Below are 26300 nucleotides of genomic sequence, written 5' to 3'. Positions count from 1 at the left end.
GCCCTGATTGGCCGTGTCCCCTGATTGGACGTGTCCCCGTGCAGTCCTGCTGCCAGTGGAAGACTCCGTGTCCAGTCGTCCCACGCAAACCTTCATTTGACATGAATCACGTTGTGGAACGTCCAGAAGCCCCGGCGAGCTTTTTTCGGACACTCGTTTCCACGGCGACGGCATGCTTTTATCGGACACTTGTTTTCACACACGTTTATTCTGAAAACTTTACAGGATCATTTCTTCTACGTTGCCACGGTGACAGTGGATTCCTCTTTCATGCCTTCACTCTTAAATGAGTTTGTGAGAGAAGTGGGCGGAGTTATCAGACAGGAGGCGGGATCAAGCCTCCAACAAGCTGCCGCAGCACCGCGTAGCCTCCAGAGCAACGGAACCGGTTCCCCGTCGTCATGGCGACGCGGTCACAGCCTGTGAGACGACGGTCTGACAGCGAGGGCAGAGGCAGTCCGTCGACTCGGCCGTGTAGCGGCGGCACCGGGGGCAGCGGGCGCCGGAGGCGGGGACGGCTGCTATGCTGTAGGCACTGTCCTCACGGATCCCCCCCCTGACAGGAAGCAGAGCACAGATTAGCGTCAGGGTAGTTCCAGTTAGACCCCTAACCGGTCTACAGGACCCCCCCCCCCAGTCTTCCTCACCCTCCAGATTGATGAGGAAGGTCCCGTGGCGGATCAGGGCGTCTGGGGGCAGGTCTCGGGGCAGCTCGCCGGCCAGGCTGACCCTCCCGACCATCATCAGCTCGGCCAGCTGGGAGCAGGTGGAGGCGGGTTCCTCCTGGAGGGACTTCAGATCGGGGATCGATTAATAGTCCTGGAACAGGCAGAGAGAAACGGGCGTGGCCGTCTGGCTTACCTCCATCAGCTCAAACAGCAGGCCGGGCTGGATGGACACGCTCAGGTCGTACTGAGCCGCGTGTCTGCCCGGGATGGCGGACAGGAAGGAGTCCCTGATAGCACACGCCCCCTCCACCGCCTCCTCCAACCCCGGCCGGCGCCACACCGAGCTGCTTCTGATCCAGCCACTCCTGAACAAGGTCTCTCCTTCTGCAGGAGCAAGGCCAGGCGTTAGCACGCCGTTAGCCTCGGGGAGGGTGCCCACGTTACGCCACCGGACTGTTAGCGCTCCGTTAGCCAGGAGGAGGAGCCTCGGGGAGGGTGCCCACATCCAAGCACCCCCACTCGTCCTACAGCGCTAACAGAGGCTAGCATGGCAGCGCCCCCCACTCCTACAGCGCTAACAGAGGCTAGCATGGCAGCGCCCCCCACTCCTACAGCGCTAACAGAGGCTAGCATGGCAGCGCCCCCCACTCCTACAGCGCTAACAGAGGCTAGCATGGCAGCGCCCCCCACTCCTACAGCGCTAACAGAGGCTAGCATGGCAGCGCCCCCCACTCCTACAGCGCTAACAGAGGCTAGCATGGCAGCGCCCCCCACTCCTACAGCGCTAACAGAGGCTAGCATGGCAGCGCCCCCCACTCCTACAGCGCTAACAGAGGCTAGCATGGCAGCGCCCCCCACCGAGCCTCCTGATGGGCGTCCCCGCTGCCCTGCTGCGGGACGGGGGGCTGCCTGCCCCAGGGGGGGGGGGTACATTCAGGAACATACCGTCGTGTCCGGGGGCGTGGAGATACACCTCCTCAGCGAGATGCGGCAGGATGGGCGCCACGGATCGGGTCACGCCTTCCAGGATTTCCTGGAGAACCGTCTGACAGGATCTCCGGCCCAGCGAGTCTTCCGGGTCGCAGTACAACCTGAACAAAGGGGGGGCGGGTGAGGAGGTGCGAGGGGGGGGCTGCGTTTGTTCTCCCGTCTCTTCTTCACCTGTCTTTGATGATGCTGAAGTAAAAGCTGGACAGGTCCCCGGTGACGAAGGCCTGGAGGACACGGAGGGCCCGTCCCGCGTCGAACTCGCTGTAGGCGTCCGTCACCTTCCAGAACACGTTAGCGTTAGCATGGATCTCAGGACCCCCCCCCGTCCCGGGCCGGGCCCCCGAACGCACCTTGATGCTGTACTCGCGGAGCAGGTGCAGCAGGTACTGGTCCACGTAGTGCATCTCCTGGGGGGCCACGGCGTGCAGCCGGGGGTCGAAGCCCCGCAGGTTACCCAGCAGGAACCTCAGCGTGTTCCTCAGCTGGTGGGCGGAGACGGACAGAGCGTGAGCGGGGGGGACGAGGGACGAGACGGGTGCGTCCTCACCGCCCCGTTACCTTGCCGACGCCGTCTCTGGCGGCGCCGAGGGCGGCGGGTCCGATCTGGATGTCAGAGAACACGTTGGACTCTGCCACCCACCAGCGCAGCACGTCCGCCCCGTAGGCCGGCGTCCCGCCGTCCTGGAGCCGACGGAGGACAACACGGTAACCATGACAACGGCAGCTCGGTTCCCCCGGGCGGCGCTTCGACGGGCCTCACCGTCCCTCCGTTGACGATGGCTTCAGGATCCACGACGTTGCCCACGGACTTGGACATCTTCTCTCCCGTCTCGCTGACCACGAAGCCGTGGACCACCAGAGACCTGGACGCAGACACACGCCCCGTCAAAGGGAGGACATAAAGGACTGGAGAACTGGAGCCCGGATCTTCCAGCTCGTCCTCCACATGCGGGACGGGGACGTCTCTCACTTGTAGGGCGCCTTGTCCCTGACGGCGACGCTGGTGAGCAGCGAGGACTGGAACCAGCCTCCGAGCTGGTCCTTCCCTTCCACGTACGCTTCCGCTCTGGAGTCGGACTCTGCAGAGGACACGGTGAAGACCGCAGCAATGAGACGGGGACACCAGCGGGACAGAACAAAGACTAGAGAAAGACCCGGAAGGCCCAGCCACTCAGGAAGCGTTAAGCTCCGCCCCTACGCTCGTCTCTGTAGGACTGCATGGGAGGTTTCCGATCAGTCCGGGGAATAGGCGCCGAGCCTGAGACAGGGACAAGGGCGTCTAAAACGGACCGACTGGGACCAGAATGTCCACATTAGTCCATCAGTCCAATCTGCATTTGAAGGACAGGATGAGCTACGAGGGAAGTGAAGCCTGGAAGCAGAGACCCGGGGGGACCAGAGACACGGGGGACCAGAGACCCGGGGGGACCAGAGACCCAGGGGGACCAGAGACACGGGGGACCAGAGACCCGGGGGAACCAGAGACCCGGGGGACCAGAGACACGGCGGATCAGGGACATAACTCCCGCTCTAACAACCTGGAACCAGAGGCTTGCGAAGCGGAGCGGGGAGCCAGCTGAGACGTGACTCCGCCTCCTCAGAGTCTTCCTCTACCTCCTCTGGAAGTGACAAACAGCAGACGTTTGGGTTAGCCTCGCGGGTTAGCGTTAGGGCGTTAGCCTCGCGGGTTAGCGTTAGGGCGTTAGCCTCGCGGGTTAGGGTTAGGGGGTTAGCCTCGTGGGTTAGCGTTAGGGCGTTAGCCTCGCGGGTTAGCGTTAGGGCGTTAGCCTCGTGGGTTAGCGTTAGCCTCGCGGGTTAGGGCGTTAGCCTCGCGGGTTAGGGCGTTAGGGCGTTAGCCTCGCGGGTTAGCGTTAGGGCGTTAGCCTCGCGGGTTAGGGCGTTAGCCTCGCGGGTTAGGGCGTTAGGGCGTTAGCCTCGCGGGTTAGCGTTAGGGCGTTAGCCTCGCGGGTTAGGGCGTTAGCCTCGCGGGTTAGGGCGTTAGGGCGTTAGCCTCGCGGGTTAGCGTTAGGGCGTTAGCCTCGCGGAAACGTATTCCCGTCGTCTCAGTCACAAGCGTGTTCTGGAAGGTTTCAGGACGATGATGGTGTCGCCATGGCGACTTGTAGACATGAAGCTGAACACAAGACTAACAGCAGGTAGGACACACGGTCCTCGCCACTGAGGGGGACGTGTAGCTTGCACTAGCATTAGCTTCCGTTCCGGTCAGTCCAGACGTACCTTCTAGAACAGCAGCCCACGACACTCCGCTGTCAAACCAGATGTCCAAGACGTCCTCCCCACGAGTGTAGTCCGTCGCGGGACCCGCTTTGCTCTGAGAGACACACACAGGACAAAGTGTCCTCCAAATGTCCTCCCTCCTGGAGACGATCAAAGCACGACGGCCACATTTAACCAAACCAAAAACATTTGTTGCCGATCAGAACCGTCCTTCTTCTTGTCCCGTGAGACGTTGACATCTAGAGAAGGGTCAACATGTCCCCCCGCGGGACTCACCTTTTCCAGCACCTCCGCCGGCAGCAGGGCCTCGATGGGAAGCTCCCACCAGCAGTCGCTGCCCTTGTCCTTGAGCAGCGCTGCGACGTGGGACACCGTGTACCTGCAGAGACACGCACGAGGACACGTCGCGTCTCAGTTTGTCTGAGCCGCTCTGCTTCGGCGTGTTGGACCAGCCACCTGTTGACGAGAGCCTCCCCCGTCTCCCTGTGGTAGAAGACGGGGACCGGGACGCCCCAGCTTCTCTGTCTGGAGACGCACCAGTAGGTGCGTCTGTCCAGCATGTCCAGCAGGCTGCTGCGTGAGGACTCGGGTAGGACACGCACCTTCTGCAGCGCCCCCTGCACACACACACACACACACTGCGTCTGGTCTGGGCGGACATCAGGGCGCCTGGCAGCGCGTCCCCCACCGACCTTGGCCCTGTCCCTGAGGGACGCCGTGTTGACGAACCACTGCCTGCTGGGCCGGATGAGGACCGGCTGCTTCGTCCTCCAGTCGTACGGGTAGCTGTGGACAAACGGCTCCTCCCTCAGCAGCGCCCCCTGCCCCTCCAGCATGGAGATCACTGAGCGGGACGAGGACAGCAAGCGGGACAGTCAGCCCCCCCCACCCCGAGCGTCTCCCGGCCGCCCCGTGTCCTCGCTCTACCTTTGTCCGTCCCTTCGCTCATCACGGGAAGATTCTGGAGCTCCTCGCCGGCGCCCTCGGTGAACCGGCCGTCCTCGTCCACCGTGCAGTCCCGAGGAGGGACAACACGGGAAGTGTCCTTCATCAGCGTCCAACCGACGGCTGCGTTGCTACCGGCAACCAGTCCTCCTCATTCAACCTACCAGCGTCAGCTGGAAGCGCGACGCCACGCTGTAGTCCTCCATGCCGTGAGCCGGCGCCGTGTGGACCAACCCCGTCCCTCTGGACACGCTCACGTGATTGGCAGGCAGCAGCGGGACTTCCTTACCAGGGACGGTGGGGTGTTTGCAGAGCGCCCCCTCCAGCTGGGAGCCTTAACGTCAGACATAATGTTAGTGAGTGTGTGTGTGTGTGTGTGCGCGTGCCTCACCTGTGCAGGTGCACACGCTCTCCAGCGCCGTGCTCAGCAGCGCCCCCAGGCTGGCCGTGCGCTCCGTGGCGACGAGCAGCAGCTGGTCGTTGTCCTCCCTCCTCACCACGGAGTACCTGCACACAGCAGGCCCCGCCCCCCCACGGATTCTAACCGGCAACCAAGACTTCAATCAATGCAGCTGATGAGCCAGAACATTAACGGTGCGTGGGAGCGGTCAAAAAGAAGGAGGTCCATTCCAGTTTAACGCCAGGTCCATTCCAGTTTAACACCAGGTCCATTCCAGTTTAACACCAGGCCCATTCCAGTTTAACACCAGGTCCATTCCAGTTTAACACGAGGTCCATTCCAGTTTAACACCAGGTTCATTCCAGTTTAACACCAGGTCCATTCCAGTTTAACACCAGGTTCATTCCAGTTTAACACCAGGTCCATTCCAGTTTAACACCAGGTCCATTCCAGTTTAACACGAGGTCCATTCCAGTTTGACACCACGTCCATTCCAGTTTAACACCAGATCCATTCCAGTTTAACACCAGGTCCATTCCAGTTTAACACGAGGTCCATTCCAGTTTGACACCACATCCATTCCAGTTTAACACCAGATCCATTCCAGTTTGACACAAGATCCATTCCAGTTTAACACCACGCCCATTCCAGTTTAACACCAGGTCCATTCAGTTTGACGCCAGGTCCATTCCAGTTTAACACCAGGTCCATTCCAGTTTAACACGAGGTCCATTCCAGTTTGACACCACGTCCATTCCAGTTTAACACCAGATCCATTCCAGTTTGACACAAGATCCATTCCAGTTTAACACCACGCCCATTCCAGTTTAACACCAGGTCCATTCCAGTTTGACGCCAGCTCCGTTCCAGTTTAACGCCAGGTCCGTTCCAGTTTAACACCAAGTCCATTCCAGTTTGACACCAGGTTCATTCCAGTTTGACACAAGATCCATTCCAGTTTAACACCACGCCCATTCCAGTTTAACACCACGTCCATTCCAGTTTAACACGAGGTCCATTCCAGTTTGACACCACGTCCATTCCAGTTTAACACCAGATCCATTCCAGTTTAACACCAGGTCCATTCCACTTTAACACCACGTCCATTCCAGTTTAACACCAGGTCCGTTCCACTTTGACACCAGGTCCGTTGCACTTTGACACCAGGTCCACACCTGGTTCCGGGACTTTCCCATGTTCTCCCCGAGTCTGAGGGGGTTCAGGTGTTAAAGTGTGTCACTGCTCTGTGATTGGCTAGTGGCTCAAACTGACAGCATTCCCTGTGTAATGGTGGGGGGGGGGGGGGGGGGTACTGACTGGGCGTGGGGCAGGAAGCACACGGCCTGGTTGGCAGGAATGGTCCACGGCTGGGTAGTCCACACCACTGCAGAGACCTTCTCCAGCCCTGAGTGAGGAAAGCCAATCGGGTGAGCGGCTCCCACCGGGCCAGAACCAGAACATTCCACAAAGTGGTTCATTTTACCTGCAACGGAAGCCAGCGCGGATGGGGGCGTGGTCAGAGGGAATGTGGCGTAGATGGCTCTGCTCACATGCTCAGGGTTGTACTCCAACTCCGCCTCGGCGAGAGCCGTTCTGAAAAGACACGGAGACTTTCACACGAGTACACGACCGAGTACACCTTCATGGGCAGAAGCCCCAGCCAGACGCAGATTAGCTCCGCACCTTGAGGAAGGAGACCAGAAGACCGGCTTGAAGTCTTGGTAGATGAACCCCTGTAAAGATCAGAGGTGAACAAAACCACAACGTTAGTGATCCAGGGGAAGATAGGAAACACAACGTTAGTGATGCAGAGAGGGGAAGATAGGAAACACAACGTTAGTGATCCAGGGAAGATAGGAAACACAACGTTAGTGATGCAGGGGAAGATAGGAAACACAACGTTAGTGATGCAGAGAGGGGAAGATAGGAAACACAACGTTAGTGATCCAGAGAGGGGAAGATAAGAAACACAACGTTAGTGATCCAGGGGAAGATAGGAAACACAACGTTAGTGATCCAGAGAGGGGAAGATAGGAAACACAACGTTAGTGATCCAGGGGAAGATAGGAAACACAACGTTAGTGATCCAGAGAGGGGAAGATAGGAAACACAACGTTAGTGATCCAGAGAGGGGAAGATAGGAAACACAACGTTAGTGATCCAGAGAGGGGAAGATAGGAAACAACGTTAGTGATCCAGAGAGGGGAAGATAGGAAACACAACGTTAGTGATCCAGGGGAAGATAAGAAACACAACGTTAGTGATCCAGAGAGGGGAAGATAAGAAACACAACGTTAGTGATCCAGAGAGGGGAAGATAAGAAACACAACGTTAGTGATCCAGAGAGGGGAAGATAGGAAACACAACGTTAGTGATCCAGAGAGGGGAAGATAAGAAACACAACGTTAGTGATGCAGAGAGGGGAAGATAAGAAACACAACGTTAGTGATCCAGGGGAAGATAGGAAACACAACGTTAGTGATCCAGGGAAGATAGGAAACACAACGTTAGTGATCCAGACAGGGGAAGGTAGGAAACAACGCTAGTGATCCAGACAGGGGAAGGTAGGAAACACAACGCTAGTGACAGAGGGAATGGAGGACAGGAAACGCCGGCTGCTCTCCTCAGTGATTCTGTTTCTACGTGAACTTCCACCTTTTGGTGCATCTCCTGGAAGACTTTGATCTGAGCGGCCTCGTAGGCTCCGTCATACGTGTAGTAGCAGCGGTCCCAGTCGGCCATGACCCCCCAGCGCTGGAACGCCGCCTTCTGGCGAGCGATGGCCTCAGCAGCGAAGGCCCGGCTGGATGGGGGGAACCGACACCTGGAGTCAGAGCTGCACCCCCGAGGCCTCGGGCTCCTCCGGGCTCCTCCGGGCTCCTCCGGGCTCAACCGTACCTTTCTGCCTGACCTGCAGCGGGTCGAGGCCCCCGGCCCCCGGCCCCCCCAGAGCCTTCAACTCAATGGGGAGGCCGTGGCAGTCCCAGCCTGGGACGTAGTGGACCTGCCGCCCTCTCAGCACCTCAAAGCGGTTCCGGATGTCCTTCAGGATCTGGGTCAGACAGGAAACAGCATGCTAGGAGGCGGAGCTTTCTCTTTTAGTCTCCGCCTCTGCGGTGTTAAAGCGTAAGGACCCAGCACGACCTCTGAGCGGCGAAGGTCAACAGGTAGCACCGGTTGTAGCGTCATCACCTTGTTGAGGGCGTGTCCTACATGGGGGTCCCCGTTGGCGTAGGGGGGGCCGTCGTGAAGGCAGAACTCCTTCTTGGCCTTCCTCTGCCTCTGCCAGGTGTACAAGTCAGCGAAGCCGCACTCCTGCAGAGGCAGACGCCATTCGCACAGGTGAGTGGGCGTGTCCGCCCCGCCCACTCGCTCATTTACATATGCGTGTTGTAATAACTCTCTGATGCGTCACCGAACGGAAGGAATAACCTCAGAATAATCCCGTTACGTCACACGTCGGGAAGTAACCGGGCCGGTTTCCGGTGACGTCACCACCCGTCGCACCTTTTGTGTTTGGAGTTCTCGGTCCAGCAGCTTCTGTCCGCTCAGCTTCATCGGGAAGTGGGTCCGGGGCAGCAGCACCGTGTCCCGGTACCCTCCGGGCTCGTCGCTTCCGGGTGAACCGACGCCGTGACGGCGGCTCGAGCTGCAGAGCGGGGCGCGGCCCCCCCGGGACGACGTCCGGCCACATCCCGCTAGCGCCCGGCAGAGCAGCATGGAGACGCAAACCACGAGAGTTCAGAGCGCTCAGGTCGGAGGGGACGCAGCCTGACTCGTGACGTCACGCCCGGCCGGAGCGGCTGTGTCTCTCCGGAAGAAATAGTCGGGCGGACAACTACGGAAGCCTCGTTAGGTCATAGCTGTAGCCCGAATTCATGTCTGTCAAAACATGTAAATAGAAATAAGAATTCAGGTTAAAACTACAAGATGGAAAGAATTTGATTGGAAGATGAAAATGAGATTCTTCACGCCTTTAAAATCTTTCCTCATCAAAAGTAGCACGAGCGCTGGAGAAACTGGACCTGTGGGAGACAAACACACGTCTTTTGGGACTGTCCTATTATTCTTAACTTCTGGAAAAATGTTCAATTTACATTGAGAACAGTGTTTAAAATCAATCTTTCAATGGACCCTTTGGTTTTCTTGCTGGACATTTTCCCAGACAGTTTCTCCCAGGATCAAACATTTACTAATGACTGCAAGGAAAACTACAACAATCTGCTGGATGAAACCGGAACCACCTACAAAAGATAAGACAAGTTTACTCTATGGAACGATTGACTGCACAATTACAGGTACAAACACCTGTCTGTGAAAGAAAATGGGATCTAATCAAGAACTTTCTCAATGTCACAAACCAGCCTTCACTTTGAGTTATTGCCATGGCAACTCATTGATGTTGTAGCCCGGTCTCAGGACACTGTTTGTACGGTAGTTGCTTCTTTATTATTATTATTATTATTTGTTCTAGTTGTTTCGTTTTGTTTGTTTTTCTGTGAATAAAGTTTTAAAAAAAACTACAAAATGGATACAGGAATACAGCCACATACAATACTACGACTACTACTACCACCAGTAGTACTACTACAACTACTACTACCAATAGTACTACTACAACTACTACTACCATTAGTACTACTTTCCACATTCTCTCCATCACTCTGCTCTGTTGACCCGACCTCGACCTTCTTTACGTCTATTCCTTGTTTGTGCCCCCCCCCCCCCAAATAGGCTGTTTGTGGCCCCCTCCTCCCCCATCAGGATGTGAGCACCAGTTCAAAGGGACGAGTCGGGACTCCTCCCCCTGCTGCGGGGGCTTTGCCATCAAAAGGCCTCCATCTGTGAACTGCTGGGATCCACCTGCACGCCCCCCCCCCCCCCCCCAAGCTTCCTATCTGCTCCAGGAATCTGCATTCCACTTGGATCCGTGCGCTGGCTGCTGAATGATCGCTCTGCTGGTTACCGTGGAAACCTGTTACCTTCGACCAGGATCTGCAGCGCCTGTTTGAGCCCTCGTGGGGGCCGGGTGGAACCGTCCCCATAAATCACTGCAAAGAATCTAACCGGCGTCTCCTGGAGGGGATGGGACTTACCTCCATGAGGACGATTAAGTGCCCCCGTTTGTGGCAGACATTTTCAAACGGCAGGTGGACAAGATGGAGAAGACAGGAGGGAGACAGGGACGTCCCAGTCTTCCCGGAGCCGGTCCGAACACGGCAGAGGAAATGAATCCCCTCGTTTGGGAGTGGCCCCCGCCCAGAGAAGGAATCAAATAAGACCCCCACCTCGATCAATCACTTCCTGTTTATTAAGTTTATCAGCCTGCACTCAAGCATGAAACGTGAGGCTGGCTTCAACACGAAGGGACAGTTAGCTTGAAGCTAATAGCAGAAACTCCACGTCCGCTACAGAGCCAGCAGCTGTAGCTAGCAGCTGCTCACATCCTCAGAGAAGTCTCCGCAGTCACTGATGGAGGGAAAGCCGAGCCTCTGCTCGAGCCACTGGGCAACTCGGAGCAGCTGCTGGTCCTGGAGGGCGGGGCCAATAAGCTGTAAACCAATGGGAAGACCCCGTCTGGACAAAGCGGCTGGCAAAGAAACGGCAGGGATCCCTGGGTAAAAAAAGAGAGTTTCAGCTCAGAGAAATGTGACGAATGGATCTCAAGGTGAGTCTGGGGGTTCAGGCTCTGGGGTAGCAACTGGACCCGGACCCGGACCCGGGCCTACAATAAGAACACCTCCTCCCGAGGGAGGCCAGGCACCGTCTCTCCGTACCTGCCAGGTTGGCAGGCTGGGTGAAGACGTCCTCCTGCGTGCTGCGTGTCCGGTTGTCCTCCCTGGTGAAGTCAGAGTAACGGGCGGCGTCGCTCAGCGTGACGGGCGTCAGCAGGACATCCACGCCGGAGCCGAACACCCGCCCGAAGTCGTTGGAGATCAGCCGCCGGACCTTCTGAGCCTTGATGAAGTAGCGCTGGTAGTTCCTGTCAACGCAAGGGGGAGGAGCCAACGGCGGTTAGCCCACGTCGTTTGGGAAGTTCTATGGTGGAAGTAACGAGAAAAAAAACTGAACGTGGAGTTAATATCCGTGAAGCAGAGCAAACATAAAAGTATGTAGTAACGCTACGCAGTGTGAAAGCTCAGGGGAGCAAACGCAGGACTAAACGTACGTAGTAACGCTACGCAGTGTGAAAGATCAGCGGACCAAACGCAGGACTAAACGTACGTAGTAACGCTACGCAGTGTGAAAGCTCAGGGGACCAAGCGCAGGACTAAACGTACGTAGTAACGCTACGCAGTGTGAAAGATCAGCGGACCAAACGCAGGACTAAACGTACGTAGTAACGCTACGCAGTGAGAAAGCTCAGGGGACCAAACGCAGGACTAAAAGTACGTAGTAACGCTACGCAGTGTGAAAGCTCAGGGGACCAAACGCAGGACTAAACGTACGTAGTAACGCTACGCAGTGTGAAAGATCAGCGGACCAAACGCAGGACTAAACGTACGTAGTAACGCTACGGAGTGTGAAAGATCAGCGGACCAAACGCAGGACTAAACGTACGTAGTAACGCTACGCAGTGTGAAAGATCAGGGGACCAAACGCAGGACTAAACGTACGTAGTAACGCTACGCAGTGTGAAAGATTAGCGGACCAAACGCAGGACTAAACGTACGTAGTAACGCTACGCAGTGAGAAATCTCAGGGGACCAAACGCAGGACTAAACGTACGTAGTAACGCTACGCAGTGTGAAAGATTAGCGGACCAAACGCAGGACTAAACGTACGTAGTAACGCTACGCAGTGTGAAAGCTCAGGGGACCAAACGGAGGACTAAACGTACGTAGTAACGCTACGCAGTGAGAAAGCTCAGGGGAGCAAACGCAGGACTAAACGTATGTAGTAACGCTACGCAGTGTGAAAGCTCAGGGGACCAAATGCAGGACTAAACGTACGTAGTAACGCTACGCAGTGAGAAAGCTCAGGGGAGCAAACGCAGGACTAAACGTACGTAGTAACGCTACGCAGTGAGAAAGATCAGCAGACCAAACGCAGGACTAAACGTACGTAGTAACGCTACGCAGTGTGAAAGCTCAGGGGAGCAAACGCAGGACTAAACGTACGTAGTATCGCTACGCAGTGAGAAAGATCAGGGGAGCAAACGCAGGACTAAACGTACGTAGTAACGCTACGCAGTGTGAAAGCTCAGGGGAGCAAACGCAGGACTAAACGTACGTAGTAACGCTACGCAGTGTTAAAGCTCAGGGGACCAAACGCAGGACTAAACGTACGTAGTAACGCTACGCAGTGAGAAAGCTCAGGGGACCAAACGCAGGACTAAACGTACGTAGTAACGCTACGCAGTGTGAAAGATCAGCGGACCAAACGCAGGACTAAACGTGCGTAGTAACGCTACGCAGTGAGAAAGCTCAGGGGACCAAACGCAGGACTAAACGTGCGTAGTAACGCTACGCAGTGAGAAAGCTCAGGGGACCAAACGCAGGACTAAACGTACGTAGTAACGCTACGGAGTGAGAAAGCTCAGGGGACCAAACGCAGGACTAAACGTACGTAGTAACGCTACGGAGTGTGAAAGATCAGCGGACCAAACGCAGGACTAAACGTACGTAGTAACGCTACGGAGTGTGAAAGCTCAGGGGACCAAACGCAGGACTAAACGTACGTAGTAACGCTACGCAGTGTGAAAGCTCAGGGGAACAAACGCAGGACTAAACGTACGTAGTAACGCTACGCAGTGTGAAAGATCAGCGGACCAAACGCAGGACTAAACGTACGTAGTAACGCTACGCAGTGTTAAAGCTCAGGGGACCAAACGCAGGACTAAACGTACGTAGTAACGCTACGCAGTGTTAAAGCTCAGGGGACCAAACGCAGGACTAAACGTACGTAGTAACGCTACGCAGTGAGAAAGCTCAGCGGACCAAACGCAGGACTAAACGTACGTAGTAACGCTACGGAGTGAGAAAGCTCAGGGGACCAAACGCAGGACTAAACGTACGTAGTAACGCTACGGAGTGTGAAAGATCAGCGGACCAAACGCAGGACTAAACGTACGTAGTAACGCTACGGAGTGTGAAAGCTCAGGGGACCAAACGCAGGACTAAACGTACGTAGTAACGCTACGCAGTGTGAAAGCTCAGGGGAACAAACGCAGGACTAAACGTACGTAGTAACGCTACGCAGTGTGAAAGATCAGCGGACCAAACGCAGGACTAAACGTACGTAGTAACGCTACGCAGTGTTAAAGCTCAGGGGACCAAACGCAGGACTAAACGTACGTAGTAACGCTACGCAGTGAGAAAGCTCAGGGGACCAAACGCAGGACTAAACGTACGTAGTAACGCTACGCAGTGTGAAAGATCAGCGGACCAAACGCAGGACTAAACGTGCGTAGTAACGCTACGGAGTGTGAAAGCTCAGGGGGCCAAACGCAGGACTAAACGTACGTAGTAACGCTACGCAGTGAGAAAGCTCAGGGGACCAAACGCAGGACTAAACGTACGTAGTAACGCTACGCAGTGTGAAAGATCAGCGGACCAAACGCAGGACTAAACGTGCGTAGTAACGCTACGGAGTGTGAAAGCTCAGGGGACCAAACGCAGGACTAAACGTACGTAGTAACGCTACGGAGTGTGAAAGCTCAGGGGACCAAACGCAGGACTAAACGTACGTAGTAACGCTACGCAGTGTGAAAGCTCAGGGGACCAAACGCAGGACTAAACGTGCGTAGTAACGCTACGCAGTGAGAAAGCTCAGGGGACCAAACGCAGGACTAAACGTGCGTAGTAACGCTACGCAGTGAGAAAGCTCAGGGGACCAAACGCAGGACTAAACGTACGTAGTAACGCTACGGAGTGTGAAAGATCAGCGGACCAAACGCAGGACTAAACGTACGTAGTAACGCTACGCAGTGTGAAAGATCAGCGGACCAAACGCAGGACTAAACGTACGTAGTAACGCTACGGAGTGTGAAAGATCAGCGGACCAAACGCAGGACTAAACGTACGTAGTAACGCTACGCAGTGTGAAAGCTCAGGGGACCAAACGCAGGACTAAACTGTCCACCTGCCCTGGTGGCATCTTCCACGGTCTCACAATAGAACAGTCCTGACGAGACCCTTCCCCCCTCATAAACAATCAATGCTTACTGTTTCAGCAGGAAGTAGTTTCCAGACAGTATCCGCCCCCTCACCACGTCGCTGAAGCCCTCGTGTCGGGTTGAAGCGTACATAGCCTCCGTGGAGCTGTCCACTGCACTCCGGTGGCCTGATGTGACATGGGGGGGGGGGGGGGCGACGACAGTATTACCTTACCTGACTCCACCTTGCCCTTCACACGCTATAAACTGGACGGTACCGTATTCTACTCCATCGTAACGGGCCATGTTGGACGCCACCTCAGCGCAACACAGGACATGGTAGCACACGATGGAGTACGCGGTGTGGGGGAGCGACACCTGCTCCACCCGGGCCCCCGCCCTCTCGAACAGGTCAGCGACCCGACGCCACTGTACGACAGTCTCCTCCGACAGGTGAAGGGTGCGGTACTCCTGCCAGAGGAGGAGACAGGAAGAGCAGGCATCTTAGGGAGAAGCCCCGCCTTTGGTGTCCGGAGGCCTGGAACCATGTTGGGGTGAATGCTGGGGGGGGATGTGAACCGACAATACGACTGAGAACAACCTGGGGGGGGGGGGGGGTGAACCGACGATACGACTGAGAACAACCTGGGGGGGATGTGAACCGACGATACGACTGAGAACAACCTGGGGGGGGGGGGCGAACCGACGATACGACTGAGAACAACCTGGGGGGGGGGGTGAACCGACGATACGCCTGAGAACAACCTGGGGGGGGGGGCGAACCGACGATACGACTGAGAACAACCTGGGGGGGGGGGTGAACCGACGATACGCCTGAGAACAACCTGGGGGGGGTGAACCGACGATACGACTGAGAACAACCTGGGGGGGGGGGGGGGGGGGGGTGAACCGACGATACGACTGAGAACAACCTGGGGGGACAGCTGGTGAGGTCTGGAGGCAGGTCCAGGTCTTTGTGGCTGGGTCTCTAAGCTGTTTCTAGGCAGACGGGTTCTTGTGTTGGGGGGGGGGGGCTCTGAGTGCTCACAGCAGTCACAGCCCTCTCCTCGAGTTCACCTACAACCCACCTTCGGTACGCCGACACAGAGGTCCCGGACATCAAAGTGTTCCGGCAATGACGCTGCAGAAACCGTTGTCGAGTCTCTCACATCAGGACCTTGGAGGATTTCTGTGTGACAGAGCAACGTCTTTAGGAAGTAGTGCAGCAAGAGCAACGTCTTTAGGAAGTAGCGCAGCAAGAGCAACGTCTTTAGGAAGTAGCACAGCATGCAAAGCAACGTCTTTAGGAAGTAGTACAGCAAGAGCAACGTCTTTAGGAAGTAGCACAGCAAGAGCAACATCTTTAGGAAGTAGTACAACATGCAAAGCAACGTCTTTAGGAAGTAGTACAGCAAGAGCAACGTCTTTAAGAAGTAGAGCAGCATGCAGAGCAACGTCTTTAGGAAGTAGCACAGCAAGAGCAAAGTCTTTAGGAAGTAGTGCAGCAAGAGCAACATCTTTAGGAAGTAGTGCAGCATGCAGAGCAACGTCTTTAGGAAGTAGAGCAGCATGCAGAGCAACGTCTTTAGGAAGTAGTACAGCAAGAGCAACGTCTTTAAGAAGTAGAGCAGCATGCAGAGCAACGTCTTTAGGAAGTAGCACAGCAAGAGCAAAGTCTTTAGGAAGTAGTGCAGCAAGAGCAACATCTTTAGGAAGTAGTGCAGCATGCAGAGCAACGTCTTTAGGAAGTAGAGCAGCATGCAGAGCAACGTCTTTAGGAAGTAGCACAGCAAGAGCAACATCTTTAGGAAGTAGTGCAGCATGCAGAGCAACGTCTTTAGGAAGTAGCACAACATGCAAAGCAACGTCTTTAGGAAGTAGTACAGCAAGAGCAACATCTTTAGGAAGTAGTGCAGCATGCAGAGCAACGTCTTTAGGAAGTAGAGCAGCATGCAGAGCAACGTCTTTAGGAAGTAGCACAGCAAGAGCAACATCTTTAGGAAGTAGTACAACATGCAAAGCAACGTCTTTAGGAAGTAGTACAGCAAGAGCAACGTCTTTAGGAAGTAGAGCAGCAAGAGCAACGTCTTTAGGAAGTAGAGCAGCAAGAGCAACGTCTTTAGGAAGTAGAGCAGCGTGTTCTCAGAATCATTACAGCTGCTACGCTCTGAACGCTCTACCCCCTTAATTCACTATCAGGAAAAAAGCAAGACCGCATTAAAAGGGAGCCGAAGTGGCCCCGTCGGCGTCCCTCTACCTAAGACGGCGTCCCTCTACCCAGGACGATGGCCCCGTCGGCGTCCCTTTACCTAAGACGGCGTCCCTCTACCCAGGACGATGGCCCCGTCGGCGTCCCTTTACCTAAGACGGCGTCCCTCTACCCAGGACGATGGCCCCGTCGGCGTCCCTTTACCTAAGACGGCGTCCCTCTACCCAGGACGATGGCCCCGTCGGCGTCCCTTTACCTAAGACGGCGTCCCTCTACCCAGGACGATGGCCCCGTCGGCGTCCCTTTACCTAAGACGGCGTCCCTCTACCCAGGACGATGGCCCCGTCGGCGTCCCTTTACCTAAGACGGCGTCCCTCTACCTAGGACGACGGCCCCGTCGCCGTCCCTCTACCCAGGACGATGGCCCCGTCGGCGTCCCTTTACCTAAGACGGCGTCCCTCTACCTAGGACGACGGCCCCGTCGCCGTCCCTTTACGCAGGACGACGGCCCCGTCGGCGTCCCTCTACCCAGGACGACGGCCCCGTCGGCGTCCCTCTACCCAGGACGACGGCCCCGTCGGCGTCCCTCTACCCAGGACGACGGCCCCGTCGGCGTCCCTCTACCTAAGACGACGGCGTCCCTCTACCTAGGACGATGGCCGCGTCGGCGGCGCTGCGGGTCAGGACTCCTGGGACGTCCATGGAGTTGACCAGAGGAATGAGGCCGTGTCTGGACAGCAAACCGTAAGTGGGCTTCAGGGCCACCAGTCCACACAGCGCTGCAGGGATACGGGTGGAACCGCCTGTGTCTGAACCCAGAGCCCTGCCAGGAGACCAGAACCACACGCTGTGAGCTCTGAAGCGGGGGGGGCGTCTCTGGAGAAGAAAGGCTGTCCCTCACAGGTAGCTGGTCAGCGAGGCCACGGCTGCAGCGCTCCCTCCTGAACTCCCCCCGCTGATGACCCAGTCGGGGTCGTCTGCTCCCTCCGTGTGCGCTCTGTAGGGGGCGCAGTAACTCCAGGGGTTTCTCACCGGACCCGAAGCGCCGTCGGTGCTGCCAGAACTGTGGAGCAGATCCATCGGTCGATCTAGAAGCAAAGCACGAAGACGAAGCCGTTTCTGGATCCGCTCCTCACCCCATAGCGAACTCGTCCATGTTGGTCTTCCCCAGGAGGACGGCCCCCTGGTCCAGGAGCCTTTGGACCACAGTAGCAGTGTAGGGCGGGGCAAAGTCTGGAGACAGAAAGGGGCGGGGTTAGGGTTCAGCCACCAACCAACGGGAACCTCTTCATCATCTCCGCTGGATGAGTTTCAGGCGACCCATCCAGGGTGTCCCCTGCCTCCCGTCCGCGACCCATGACCCGGATCAGATGGGCAACGGTTATTAGTTTGTTTGTCGTACATCGTGGCAGTGACCTGGATCAACCTCTGGGGGGCTCCAGCGCGCCACAAACTGAGCTCATTTCTAGCTGGTCTTTAGGAAAAAGCACCGAATAAAACCAGCACGTCTCCAACACGTCCCAGAAGACAGAGGACATGCAGGCTTAGGCTGCTTCCTTAACAGGAAGATAAAACCCTTTCCTGAAAAGGGTCCCGATCCAGAACCGCAACGATGGCTACAGTTAGAGAGTGTTGATTGGACATGACTGAGAGACGATGTCCCGTTCAGAGGACATCCCTGCTCAGACCTTTCAGCATCCTGGAGGCGCACGTGGTCCCGAGGGCGTCGGTGCAGAAGTTGTCCTTGACAGAAAACGGGATTCCATCCAGAATCCCTTTGGGGGTACCTGCAGGACGAGAAGGACGGACAGTGACACAGCGAGGACACACGGGGGACACACAAACACGCCTGCTTCCACACACAGACACCGAGGACACACACACACCCTGGAGCAGTCTGGTTGACACAGGGGACACACGGGGGACACACACACCCTGGAGCAGTCTGGTGGACACACGGGGGACACACACACCCTGGAGCAGCCTGGTGGACACACGGGGGACACACACCCTGGAGCAGTCTGGTCTCTGCTTCCTCAGCCTGCTTCAGCGCCGTGTCCTCGGCCACGCTGATGAACGCATTCAGGCGTCGTGTCCTCTTGATGCGGTCCAGAGTCTTCCTGCAGAGCTCTGTTGGAGACATGCGTCCCTCCCGGAACGCCAGGGACGCCTTTAGGACAATGACATGACATCATGAGACACTTCACTGAGGGGCCATTCTAGTCATTATTCAACGGTTCCTTTGATCCTGGATCCAACATCTGGTCAGGAAGGGGTTAAAAGGTCAAATGTAAACATTTCTGTGAATGTTCAGATTTTAATTTGGAAATATTGTTTATAAGGTTCGGAAACAAGACGTACAAGAACTGTAATTGTAAGAGAAGGGGCGGTTCCAAATCAACACGCCCCCTTTCGGTTCATCCGGGTTACAGAGCCTTTGAAGTATTGTCTCGTTGGATCTGAGTTCCTGCTTTCATGTTAAAGTTAATGAAGCTAAGTGAATGATGCTAATGCTAATAGCTCCGCTGTCTCGCAAAGACAATGATCAGAATTATCGCGTCATTCGCGCTAATGTTGAGATCAAAGTCCAGAATGTCACGCGCGCGCGCCACCGTCGCACTGACCTCCCTTATAGTCAGGCCCAGCATGTTCACGAACAGCCGCAGCGCGGAGTGCGAGCGATGCGGGCGATGCGGGCCGCCATGTTTGTTTCCGCAGGCAGCCTCGAACGTCGCGTTCTGTGATTGGTCAGCTGCTGAAGAATCCGCGCTCTGATTGGTCGAGTCGATGACGGCGAGGCAAAACACTGGAAGAGCACCCGGCAGGAAACGGAAGCGCCGGAGAGCCCGGATAATACTGCGGTTATCGGTGATCCGTCCCGGTTATCGGTGATCCGTCCCGGTTATCGGTTATATTATATCGATTGTTAAAGATCTTAGCATGCTAGCTGCATGCTAGCTGCGCACTGCTAATCTACTGATGCCTTCCAGTCGGCTGTCAGGAGTTCAAAGGTGCGTTCTCAGCAGGTGGTCCTCTCACCTGAGGAAACCGAGCCAAGTCAACGCGTCAGTTTGTTGGCATGGCAACCAGAGACGCCCGTTCAGCACGATGCCCGCGTGGGTGATCGATCGGTACGGAAGCAACGACGTGTTGAGGTTCACGAAGAACGCGAACCTTCCCGTCGTTCAATACCCGAACGAGGTGATCGTCAAGGTGATCGCTGCGGGGCTGAACCCGCTGGACGTGAGCATGAGGGGTAGGTAGCGGGGGGGGGGGCAACTAGCAGCATGAGGGGTAGGTAGGGGGGGGGGGCAACTAGCAGCAGGGGGGGTAGTAGCAGCATGAGGGGCAGGTAGCGGGGGGGGGGGGGGTGTAAGTAGCAAGCCTGTGTGCATGTTTAACCTGGATCAGGGTGCAACGAAGAAGATTTAACACTCTACTGCATAAACATGTCATTAACATGTTAATGACATGTTAATACAATGTCATTAACATGTCATTAACATGTCTGTCTTTGGGCTGTGATCCTCTCAGGGGGCTACGGAGCGTCCACGATGGCTACGAAGAGGGACCCTCTGAACATCAAGCAGCCGGGCAGCGAGTTCCCTCTCGTCCTGGGGAGGGACGTGTCGGGGGTCGTCATGGAGTGCGGGCTGGACGTGAAGTACTTCAGAGAAAGGGACGAGGTGAGAAGAGACGCTTTCTAGATCTACGACAGTACGCCGTTTTCTTTAGAAAACATTACGCAGCGAGTCCAGAACTCAATTGGGAGTGAGAGGGGGGTCGGAGTGGGGTGATAGTGGACCGTGACATCATATCCTGGTGTTGAACAGACCCGCCCTGGACCGTGACATCATATCCTGGTGTTGAACAGACCCGCCTGGACCGTGACATCATATCCTGGTGTTGAACAGACCCGTTGAGCAGCAGCTGTGTCGTTTCCCCCCCAGGTGTGGGCGGCCGTCCCCCCCTGGAAGCAGGGCAGCCTGGCGGAGTTCGTGGTGCTGAGCGCTAACGAGGTATCGTCCATTTGATGAACCCACTTCAGTGAGATGCTGCTCGACTCAGCGCTAGCTCAGCGCTAACTCAGCGCTAACTCAGCACTAACTCAGCGCTGACTAAGAGCTAACTAAGAGCTAACTCAGCGCTAACTCAGCGCTGACTAAGAGCTAACTAAGAGCTAACTCAGCGCTAACTCAGCGCTAACTCAGCGCTGACTAAGAGCTAACTAAGAGCTAACTCAGCGCTAACTCAGCGCTAACTCAGCGCTAACTCGGATCTAACTCAGAGCTAACTCAGCGCTGACTAAGAGCTAACTCAGCGCTAACTCAGCGCTAACTCAGCGCTAACTCAGCGCTAACTCGGATCTAACTCAGAGCTAACTCAGCGGTAACTTGGCTCTAACTCAGCACTAACTCAGCCCTAACTAAGAGCTAACTCAGCGCTAACTCGGATCTAACTCAGAGCTAACTCAGCGCTAACTCGGCACTAACTCAGCGCTAACTCAGCACTAACTCAGCGCTAACTCAGCGCTAACTCAGAGCTAACTCAGAGTTAACTCAGCGCTAACTCAGCGCTAACTCAGCGCTACCTGCTCTTATCGTTACCAGATAGGCCATAAGCCCAAGTCGCTGAGCCACACGGAAGCAGCAGCCATTCCCTACGCGGCAACCGCTGCCTGGTCAGCGCTGGTCAACACCGGCGGGCTCGCCAGGGACACCTGTGGCAACAAGAGGTGAGTGGAGTCGGAGCGTCCAGGTGTGTCCGAGTCCCACACTGGAAGACAACAGCTAATCTAAGCTAACAGTGTTAGCGAGCGTTCACCCGCTGAACGGCTTTAACCCTCGCCCTACGAAGGGCGTCGGCTTTAACCCTCGCCCTACGAGGGGCGTCGGCTTTAACCCTCGCCCTATGACGGCCGTTGGCTTTAACCCTCGCCCTACGAGGGGCGTCGGCTTTAACCCTCGCCCTACGAGGGGCGTCGGCTTTAACCCTCGCCCTATGACGGCCGTTGGCTTTAACCCTCGCCCTACGAGGGGCGTCGGCTTTAACCCTCGCCCTACGAGGGGCGTCGGCTTTAACCCTCGCCCTACGAGGGGCGTCGGCTTTAACCCTCGCCCTACGAAGGGCGTCGGCTTTAACCCTCGCCCTACGAGGGGCGTCGGCTTTAACCCTCGCCCTACGAGGGGCGTCGGCTTTAACCCTCGCCCTATGACGGGCGTCGGCTGCCATCCTGCTCTCTGCTCAGGTGGGCCGGCTGGACTTTCACCCTGCAGGGACCAGACCCTCATGTCTGCATGTCCTCCTCCCAACAGGATCTTGGTCCTCGGGGGCTCCGGGGGGGTGGGGACGTTTGCTATTCAGGTATGGATGAAGGGGCTTTGTTAGACGTGACCTGAGAAATGTACCTGAAGTAAGGCCCCCCCCCCTCGTATTCCAGATGCTGAAGGCCTGGGGGGCTCATGTGACTGTTACCTGCTCCCGCAATGCTGAGGCGTTTGTTTCGAGCCTGGGGGCCGACTGTGTGGTGGACTACACTGCTGGACCTGTGGAGAAGCGGCTCGGCGCACTAGAGAAGTGAGACCCCCCCCCCCACACACACACACACGTTTGTGCATTTAGGGACCAGAGTTCCTTTCCTCGGATAATCGGCTCCGTTTGGACCGGACTCTGGAGAGGATCAGAAAGGGAGGGGTCGATGCCACACAAAGGCAGACGTGTGGATGGGGAGGCATGGCCCTTCTACCAACACTCCTGCACACCGGCCATCACCGACTCCAAGTCCCCTAACCGACTCCATGTCCCCTAACCGACTCCATGTCCCCTAACCGACTCCATGTCCCCTAACCGACTCCAAGTCCCCTAACCGACTCCATGTCCCCTAACCGACTCCATGTCCCCTAACACCGACTCCATGTCCCCTAACCGACTCCAAGTCCCCTAACCGACTCCAAGTCCCCTAACCGACTCCATGTCCCCTAACCGACTCCATGTCCCCTAACCGACTCCATGTCCTCTAACCGACTCCAAGTCCCCTAACCGACTCCATGTCCCCTAACCGACTCCATGTCCCCTAACCGACTCCATGTCCCCTAACCGACTCCATGTCCCCTAACCGACTCCATGTCCTCTAACCGACTCCAAGTCCCCTAACCGACTCCATGTCCCCTAACCGACTCCATGTCCCCTAACACCGACTCCATGTCCCCTAACCGACTCCAAGTCCCCTAACCGACTCCATGTCCCCCAACACCGACTCCATGTCCCCTAACCGACTCCATGTCCCCTAACCGACTCCAAGTCCCCTAACACCGACTCCATGTCCCCTAACCGACTCCAAGTCCCCTAACCGACTCCAAGTCCCCTAACCGACTCCATGTCCCCTAACCGACTCCAAGTCCCCTAACCGACTCCATGTCCCCCAACACCGACTCCATGTCCCCTAACACCGACTCCATGTCCCCCAACACCGACTCCATGTCCCCTAACACCGACTCCATGTCCCCCAACACCAACTCCATGTCCCCTAACACTGACTCCATGTCCCCCAACACCGACTCCATGTCCCCTAACCGACTCCATGTCCCCTAACACTGACTCCATGTCCCCTAACCGACTCCATGTCCCCTAATACCGACTCCATGTCCCCCAACACAGACTCCATGTCCCCTAACCGACTCCATGTCCCCTAAGACTGACTCCATGTCCCCTAACCGACTCCATGTCCCCTAACACTGACTCCATGTCCCCTAACCGACTCCATGTCCCCTAACACTGACTCCATGTCCCCTAACACCGACTCCATGTCTCCTAACACTGACTCTATGTCCCCTAACACTGACTCCATGTCCCCTAACACCGACTCTATGTCCCCTAACACTGACTCCATGTCCCCTAACACCACCGTCTCCTGTTGTCCTCTAGGTTTGACCTGATCCTTGATAACGTCGGAGGCGACACAGAGCGCTGGGCGCTGAATCTACTCAAACCCTGGAGCGGTGCCAAGTACGTCACCCTGGTAACGCCGTTCCTGCACAACACAGACGCCATGGGAATAGCTGACGGCATGATGAAGACGGCTGGGACGGTGTCCTACAAAGTCCTCAAGGTGATCGGGACGGTCCGTTTCATGAACTGGGTGTTTATTGAACAAACCTGGATCAGTGTGATCAGCCCTAGAAGGTGGAGGACCCCAAATCCAGTAGCCTCAAGTTTCAAACAACGCCCAGAGAAAGTGTCTTCCCATGAGGTGTAACCATGACGACACTGTAAGACTGATCATAGGACACCCCATCTTTGGACAATGAATCTTTACTTTCTGCTGCAAGCATCACGTATCACCCAAAAAAGTTCTGTATACAGTGAGAATACTCTGAGTCTGTCCACAGGGACAGTGTCTCTCTCATCAGGCTGTGGTAGGTCCTGGTGTTGTCCACAGGGACAGTGTCTCTCACCAGGCTGTGGTAGGTCCTGGTGTTGTCCACAGGGACAGTGTCTCTCACCAGGCTGTGGTAGGTCCTGGTGTTGTCCACAGGGACAGTGTCTCTCACCAGGCTGTGGTAGGTCCTGGTGTTGTCCACAGGGACAGTGTCTCTCACCAGGCTGTGGTAGGTCCTGGTGTTGTCCACAGGGACAGTGTCTCTCACCAGGCTGTGGTAGGTCCTGGTGTTGTCCACAGGGACAGTGTCTCTCACCAGGCTGTGGTAGGTCCTGGTGTTGTCCACAGGGACAGTGTCTCTCACCAGGCTGTGGTAGGTCCTGGTGTTGTCCACAGGGACAGTGTCTCTCACCAGGCTGTGGTAGGTCCTGGTGTTGTCCACAGGGACAGTGTCTCTCACCAGGCTGTGGTAGGTCCTGGTGTTGTCCACAGGGACAGTGTCTCTCACCAGGCTGTGGTAGGTCCTGGTGTTGTCCACAGGGACAGTGTCTCTCACCAGGCTGTGGTAGGTCCTGGTGTTGTCCACAGGGACAGTGTCTCTCACCAGGCTGTGGTAGGTCCTGGTGTTCCTGGTCTCTCTAACGGTCTCCCCTGGTCTCTTGTAGCACCTGATGAAAGGAGTCCACTACCGCTGGGGATTCTTTGCTCCCAGTGGTCCAGCCCTGGATGACATCAGAGACCTGGTGGACGCAGGACAGGTACAGTAGCAGCTTGATCCTCTGAAGTCTCAACGATGCTTCCTGTGGGACGCGTCTGTTTCTTACTGGGCAGGATGTCGATGGATTCGGGGCTGAATCCACATCCAGGACTTGTTTCGTCTCTTCTTTAGTCCTCTTGCCTTTGATTCTGTTTGCTGGCTCTTCAGCAGCATGTCCTGCTCTGAGGGTAGGGGGCGCTATTCTGTACACGTTCTAAAGCCCCCAGAGGCTAATTGTCTCTCTTGAATTTGGAGCAGACACAAAATCTTTGGAAGCATTTCTTTCATATTTTGTCCAAGTGTGGGACAGAACCCAAACTGCTCCTCCGTCTCTCCGGTGGTCCTTGTCCAGCCTCAATGAGTCTCTCACCTGGACAGACTTGCAGAGGACTCTTTCTCATTGCACGCGCAATGTACACACGGTTAGTGGGTAATTGGACCGGAACCGTGCTCCGCCTCCTGGGGTCGGGGGTGTGTCCCTGTCCGTCGCTACCAATCAACAAAAAGGTGCTCCCGTAACCCTCGCGATTTTACTCTCATAATAAATAAAGTCAAATATTAATAACTGATTGCATTTTTTAACTTTTTTGTGGGTGTGGTTTTATTTGAGTGTCGAGTGTCGAGTCTCCGTGTCTGACCATTAATTGAAGGCTTTTGTTGTAGTTTGGTCCAGAAACTGTTTCCTCACTGTTCTGGTTGTCATGGTGACGAGTCGGAGGTGTGGCCTTACATTATAGCATTTCTTCAGGCACTCGTCCTTATTTATGTTTGTGTTTTTACGACGCTGCTCGCTTGTCCCCCTTTCTGCCGTCTACCAGATCCGGGCGGTGCTGGATGAGACTTTCAGCTTTTCCCAGGTTCCTCAGGCTTTGGAGAAGGTAGAGAGGGGCCACGCCCGAGGGAAGACGGTGGTCCAGGTCAGCGAGGGAGGAGCCGACCTCTATGACTGATGACGGTCAGAGGCTTGGTTCTGTGCATTCATGCTGTAAACCTGAAGATGCTAATTATTGTATTATGGGCTGGAAGAGGAAAATAAAGAAGTCATTACAGAAGTGCTGTCAATTTGTGTGTACAGCAATCATTGTGAAATGTACGTAGTTCCGTATTACACACACGTAATGCAGTCGGAACTGCTTTCCGACCTATGTGCCCAAGAGGCACAGTGCATCCAAGGGATAGGGTGTCCAAGAGGTACACTGTGTCCAAGAGGTACAGTGCGTCCAAGGGATAGGGTGTCCAAGAGGTACACTGTCCAAGAGGTACAGTGCATCCAAGGGATAGGGTGTCCAAGAGGTACAGTGTCCAAGAGGTACAGTGCATCCAAGGGATAGGGTGTCCAAGAGGTACAGTGTCCAAGAGGTACAGTGTGTCCAAGGGATAGGGTGTCCAAGAGGTACACTGTGTCCAAGAGGTACAGTGTGTCCAAGGGATAGGGTGTCCAAGAGGTACAGTGTCCAAGAGGTACAGTGTGTCCAAGGGATAGGGTGTCCAAGAGGTACAGTGTCCAAGAGGTACAGTGTGTCCAAGGGATAGGGTGTCCAAGAGGTACAGTGTCCAAGAGGTACAGTGTGTCCAAGGGATAGGGTGTCCAAGAGGTACAGTGTCCAAGAGGTACAGT

General features: G+C 55.8%; 3 protein-coding genes across 4 annotated transcripts; 1 reads left to right on the top strand and 2 right to left on the bottom strand.

Moving 5' to 3' along the window:
• Window positions 1-203: 203 nt before the first annotated feature.
• iars2 (isoleucyl-tRNA synthetase 2, mitochondrial) lies at window positions 204-9019 on the bottom strand. Its single transcript, XM_068751782.1, has 24 exons — window positions 8749-9019; window positions 8434-8556; window positions 8130-8293; window positions 7897-8044; window positions 6925-6974; window positions 6725-6834; window positions 6559-6646; window positions 5233-5348; window positions 5006-5175; window positions 4824-4941; window positions 4589-4740; window positions 4353-4513; window positions 4173-4275; window positions 3897-3990; window positions 3197-3277; window positions 2629-2737; window positions 2419-2521; window positions 2217-2339; window positions 2009-2140; window positions 1830-1936; window positions 1614-1759; window positions 862-1052; window positions 626-792; window positions 204-556 (listed from the first exon to the last, which is right to left on the bottom strand). Exons 1-24 carry the CDS (start codon window positions 8959-8961, stop codon window positions 400-402), a joined length of 3126 nt encoding a protein of 1041 aa, XP_068607883.1. The 5' UTR covers window positions 8962-9019; the 3' UTR covers window positions 204-399.
• Window positions 9020-10536: 1517 nt separating this feature from the next.
• On the bottom strand, window positions 10537-19250 carry qrsl1 (glutaminyl-tRNA amidotransferase subunit QRSL1). Of its 2 annotated transcripts, XM_068751944.1 has the most exons (11): window positions 19172-19250; window positions 18558-18717; window positions 18236-18334; window positions 17684-17780; window positions 17449-17610; window positions 17195-17370; window positions 15427-15527; window positions 14617-14809; window positions 14409-14526; window positions 11019-11224; window positions 10537-10855 (listed from the first exon to the last, which is right to left on the bottom strand). In XM_068751944.1, exons 1-11 carry the CDS (start codon window positions 19193-19195, stop codon window positions 10671-10673), a joined length of 1521 nt encoding a protein of 506 aa, XP_068608045.1. In that variant the 5' UTR covers window positions 19196-19250; the 3' UTR covers window positions 10537-10670. The 2 variants fall into 2 exon arrangements, with proteins under 2 accessions (XP_068608045.1, XP_068608046.1); XM_068751945.1 differs by lacking the exon at window positions 18236-18334.
• A 125-nt stretch (window positions 19251-19375) lies between these two features.
• rtn4ip1 (reticulon 4 interacting protein 1) lies at window positions 19376-25736 on the top strand. Its single transcript, XM_068752196.1, has 9 exons — window positions 19376-19803; window positions 20082-20233; window positions 20498-20566; window positions 21158-21282; window positions 21863-21911; window positions 21988-22124; window positions 23472-23655; window positions 24591-24683; window positions 25501-25736. Exons 1-9 carry the CDS (start codon window positions 19527-19529, stop codon window positions 25630-25632), a joined length of 1218 nt encoding a protein of 405 aa, XP_068608297.1. The 5' UTR covers window positions 19376-19526; the 3' UTR covers window positions 25633-25736.
• Window positions 25737-26300: the final 564 nt, after the last annotated feature.

Source organism: Brachionichthys hirsutus, chromosome 18 (genome assembly GCF_040956055.1).
Source record: "Brachionichthys hirsutus isolate HB-005 chromosome 18, CSIRO-AGI_Bhir_v1, whole genome shotgun sequence".
NCBI lineage: Eukaryota > Metazoa > Chordata > Actinopteri > Lophiiformes > Brachionichthyidae > Brachionichthys > Brachionichthys hirsutus.
Note: the sequence above shows the minus strand (reverse complement) of the source record. Positions and strands in the feature narration are given on the sequence as shown.

What these genes read in the sequence shown, in the direction of transcription:
- rtn4ip1 (XM_068752196.1), top strand. Translation starts at nt 19,527, where the DNA reads ATGCCTTCCAGTCGGCTGTCAGGAGTTCAAAGGTGCGTTCTCAGCAGG. An exon ending in TGGTGCTGAGCGCTAACGAG is followed by an intron (nt 20,567 to 21,157) that starts GTATCGTCCATT and finishes TATCGTTACCAG; the next exon opens with ATAGGCCATAAGCCCAAGTC. An exon ending in ACCTGGTGGACGCAGGACAG is followed by an intron (nt 24,684 to 25,500) that starts GTACAGTAGCAG and finishes GCCGTCTACCAG; the next exon opens with ATCCGGGCGGTGCTGGATGA.
- qrsl1 (XM_068751944.1), bottom strand. Translation starts at nt 19,195, where the DNA reads ATGCTGGGCCTGACTATAAGGGAG. An exon ending in TTACGATGGAGTAGAATACG is followed by an intron (nt 14,527 to 14,616) that starts GTACCGTCCAGT and finishes ATGTCACATCAG; the next exon opens with GCCACCGGAGTGCAGTGGAC. An exon ending in CCAGCCTGCCAACCTGGCAG is followed by an intron (nt 10,856 to 11,018) that starts GTACGGAGAGAC and finishes TTTTTTACCCAG; the next exon opens with GGATCCCTGCCGTTTCTTTG.
- iars2 (XM_068751782.1), bottom strand. Translation starts at nt 8,961, where the DNA reads ATGCTGCTCTGCCGGGCGCTAGCGGGATGTGGCCGGACGTCGTCCCGG. An exon ending in GGGGAGGCTCTCGTCAACAG is followed by an intron (nt 4,276 to 4,352) that starts GTGGCTGGTCCA and finishes GTGTCTCTGCAG; the next exon opens with GTACACGGTGTCCCACGTCG. An exon ending in TTCAGCATCATCAAAGACAG is followed by an intron (nt 1,760 to 1,829) that starts GTGAAGAAGAGA and finishes CCCTTTGTTCAG; the next exon opens with GTTGTACTGCGACCCGGAAG.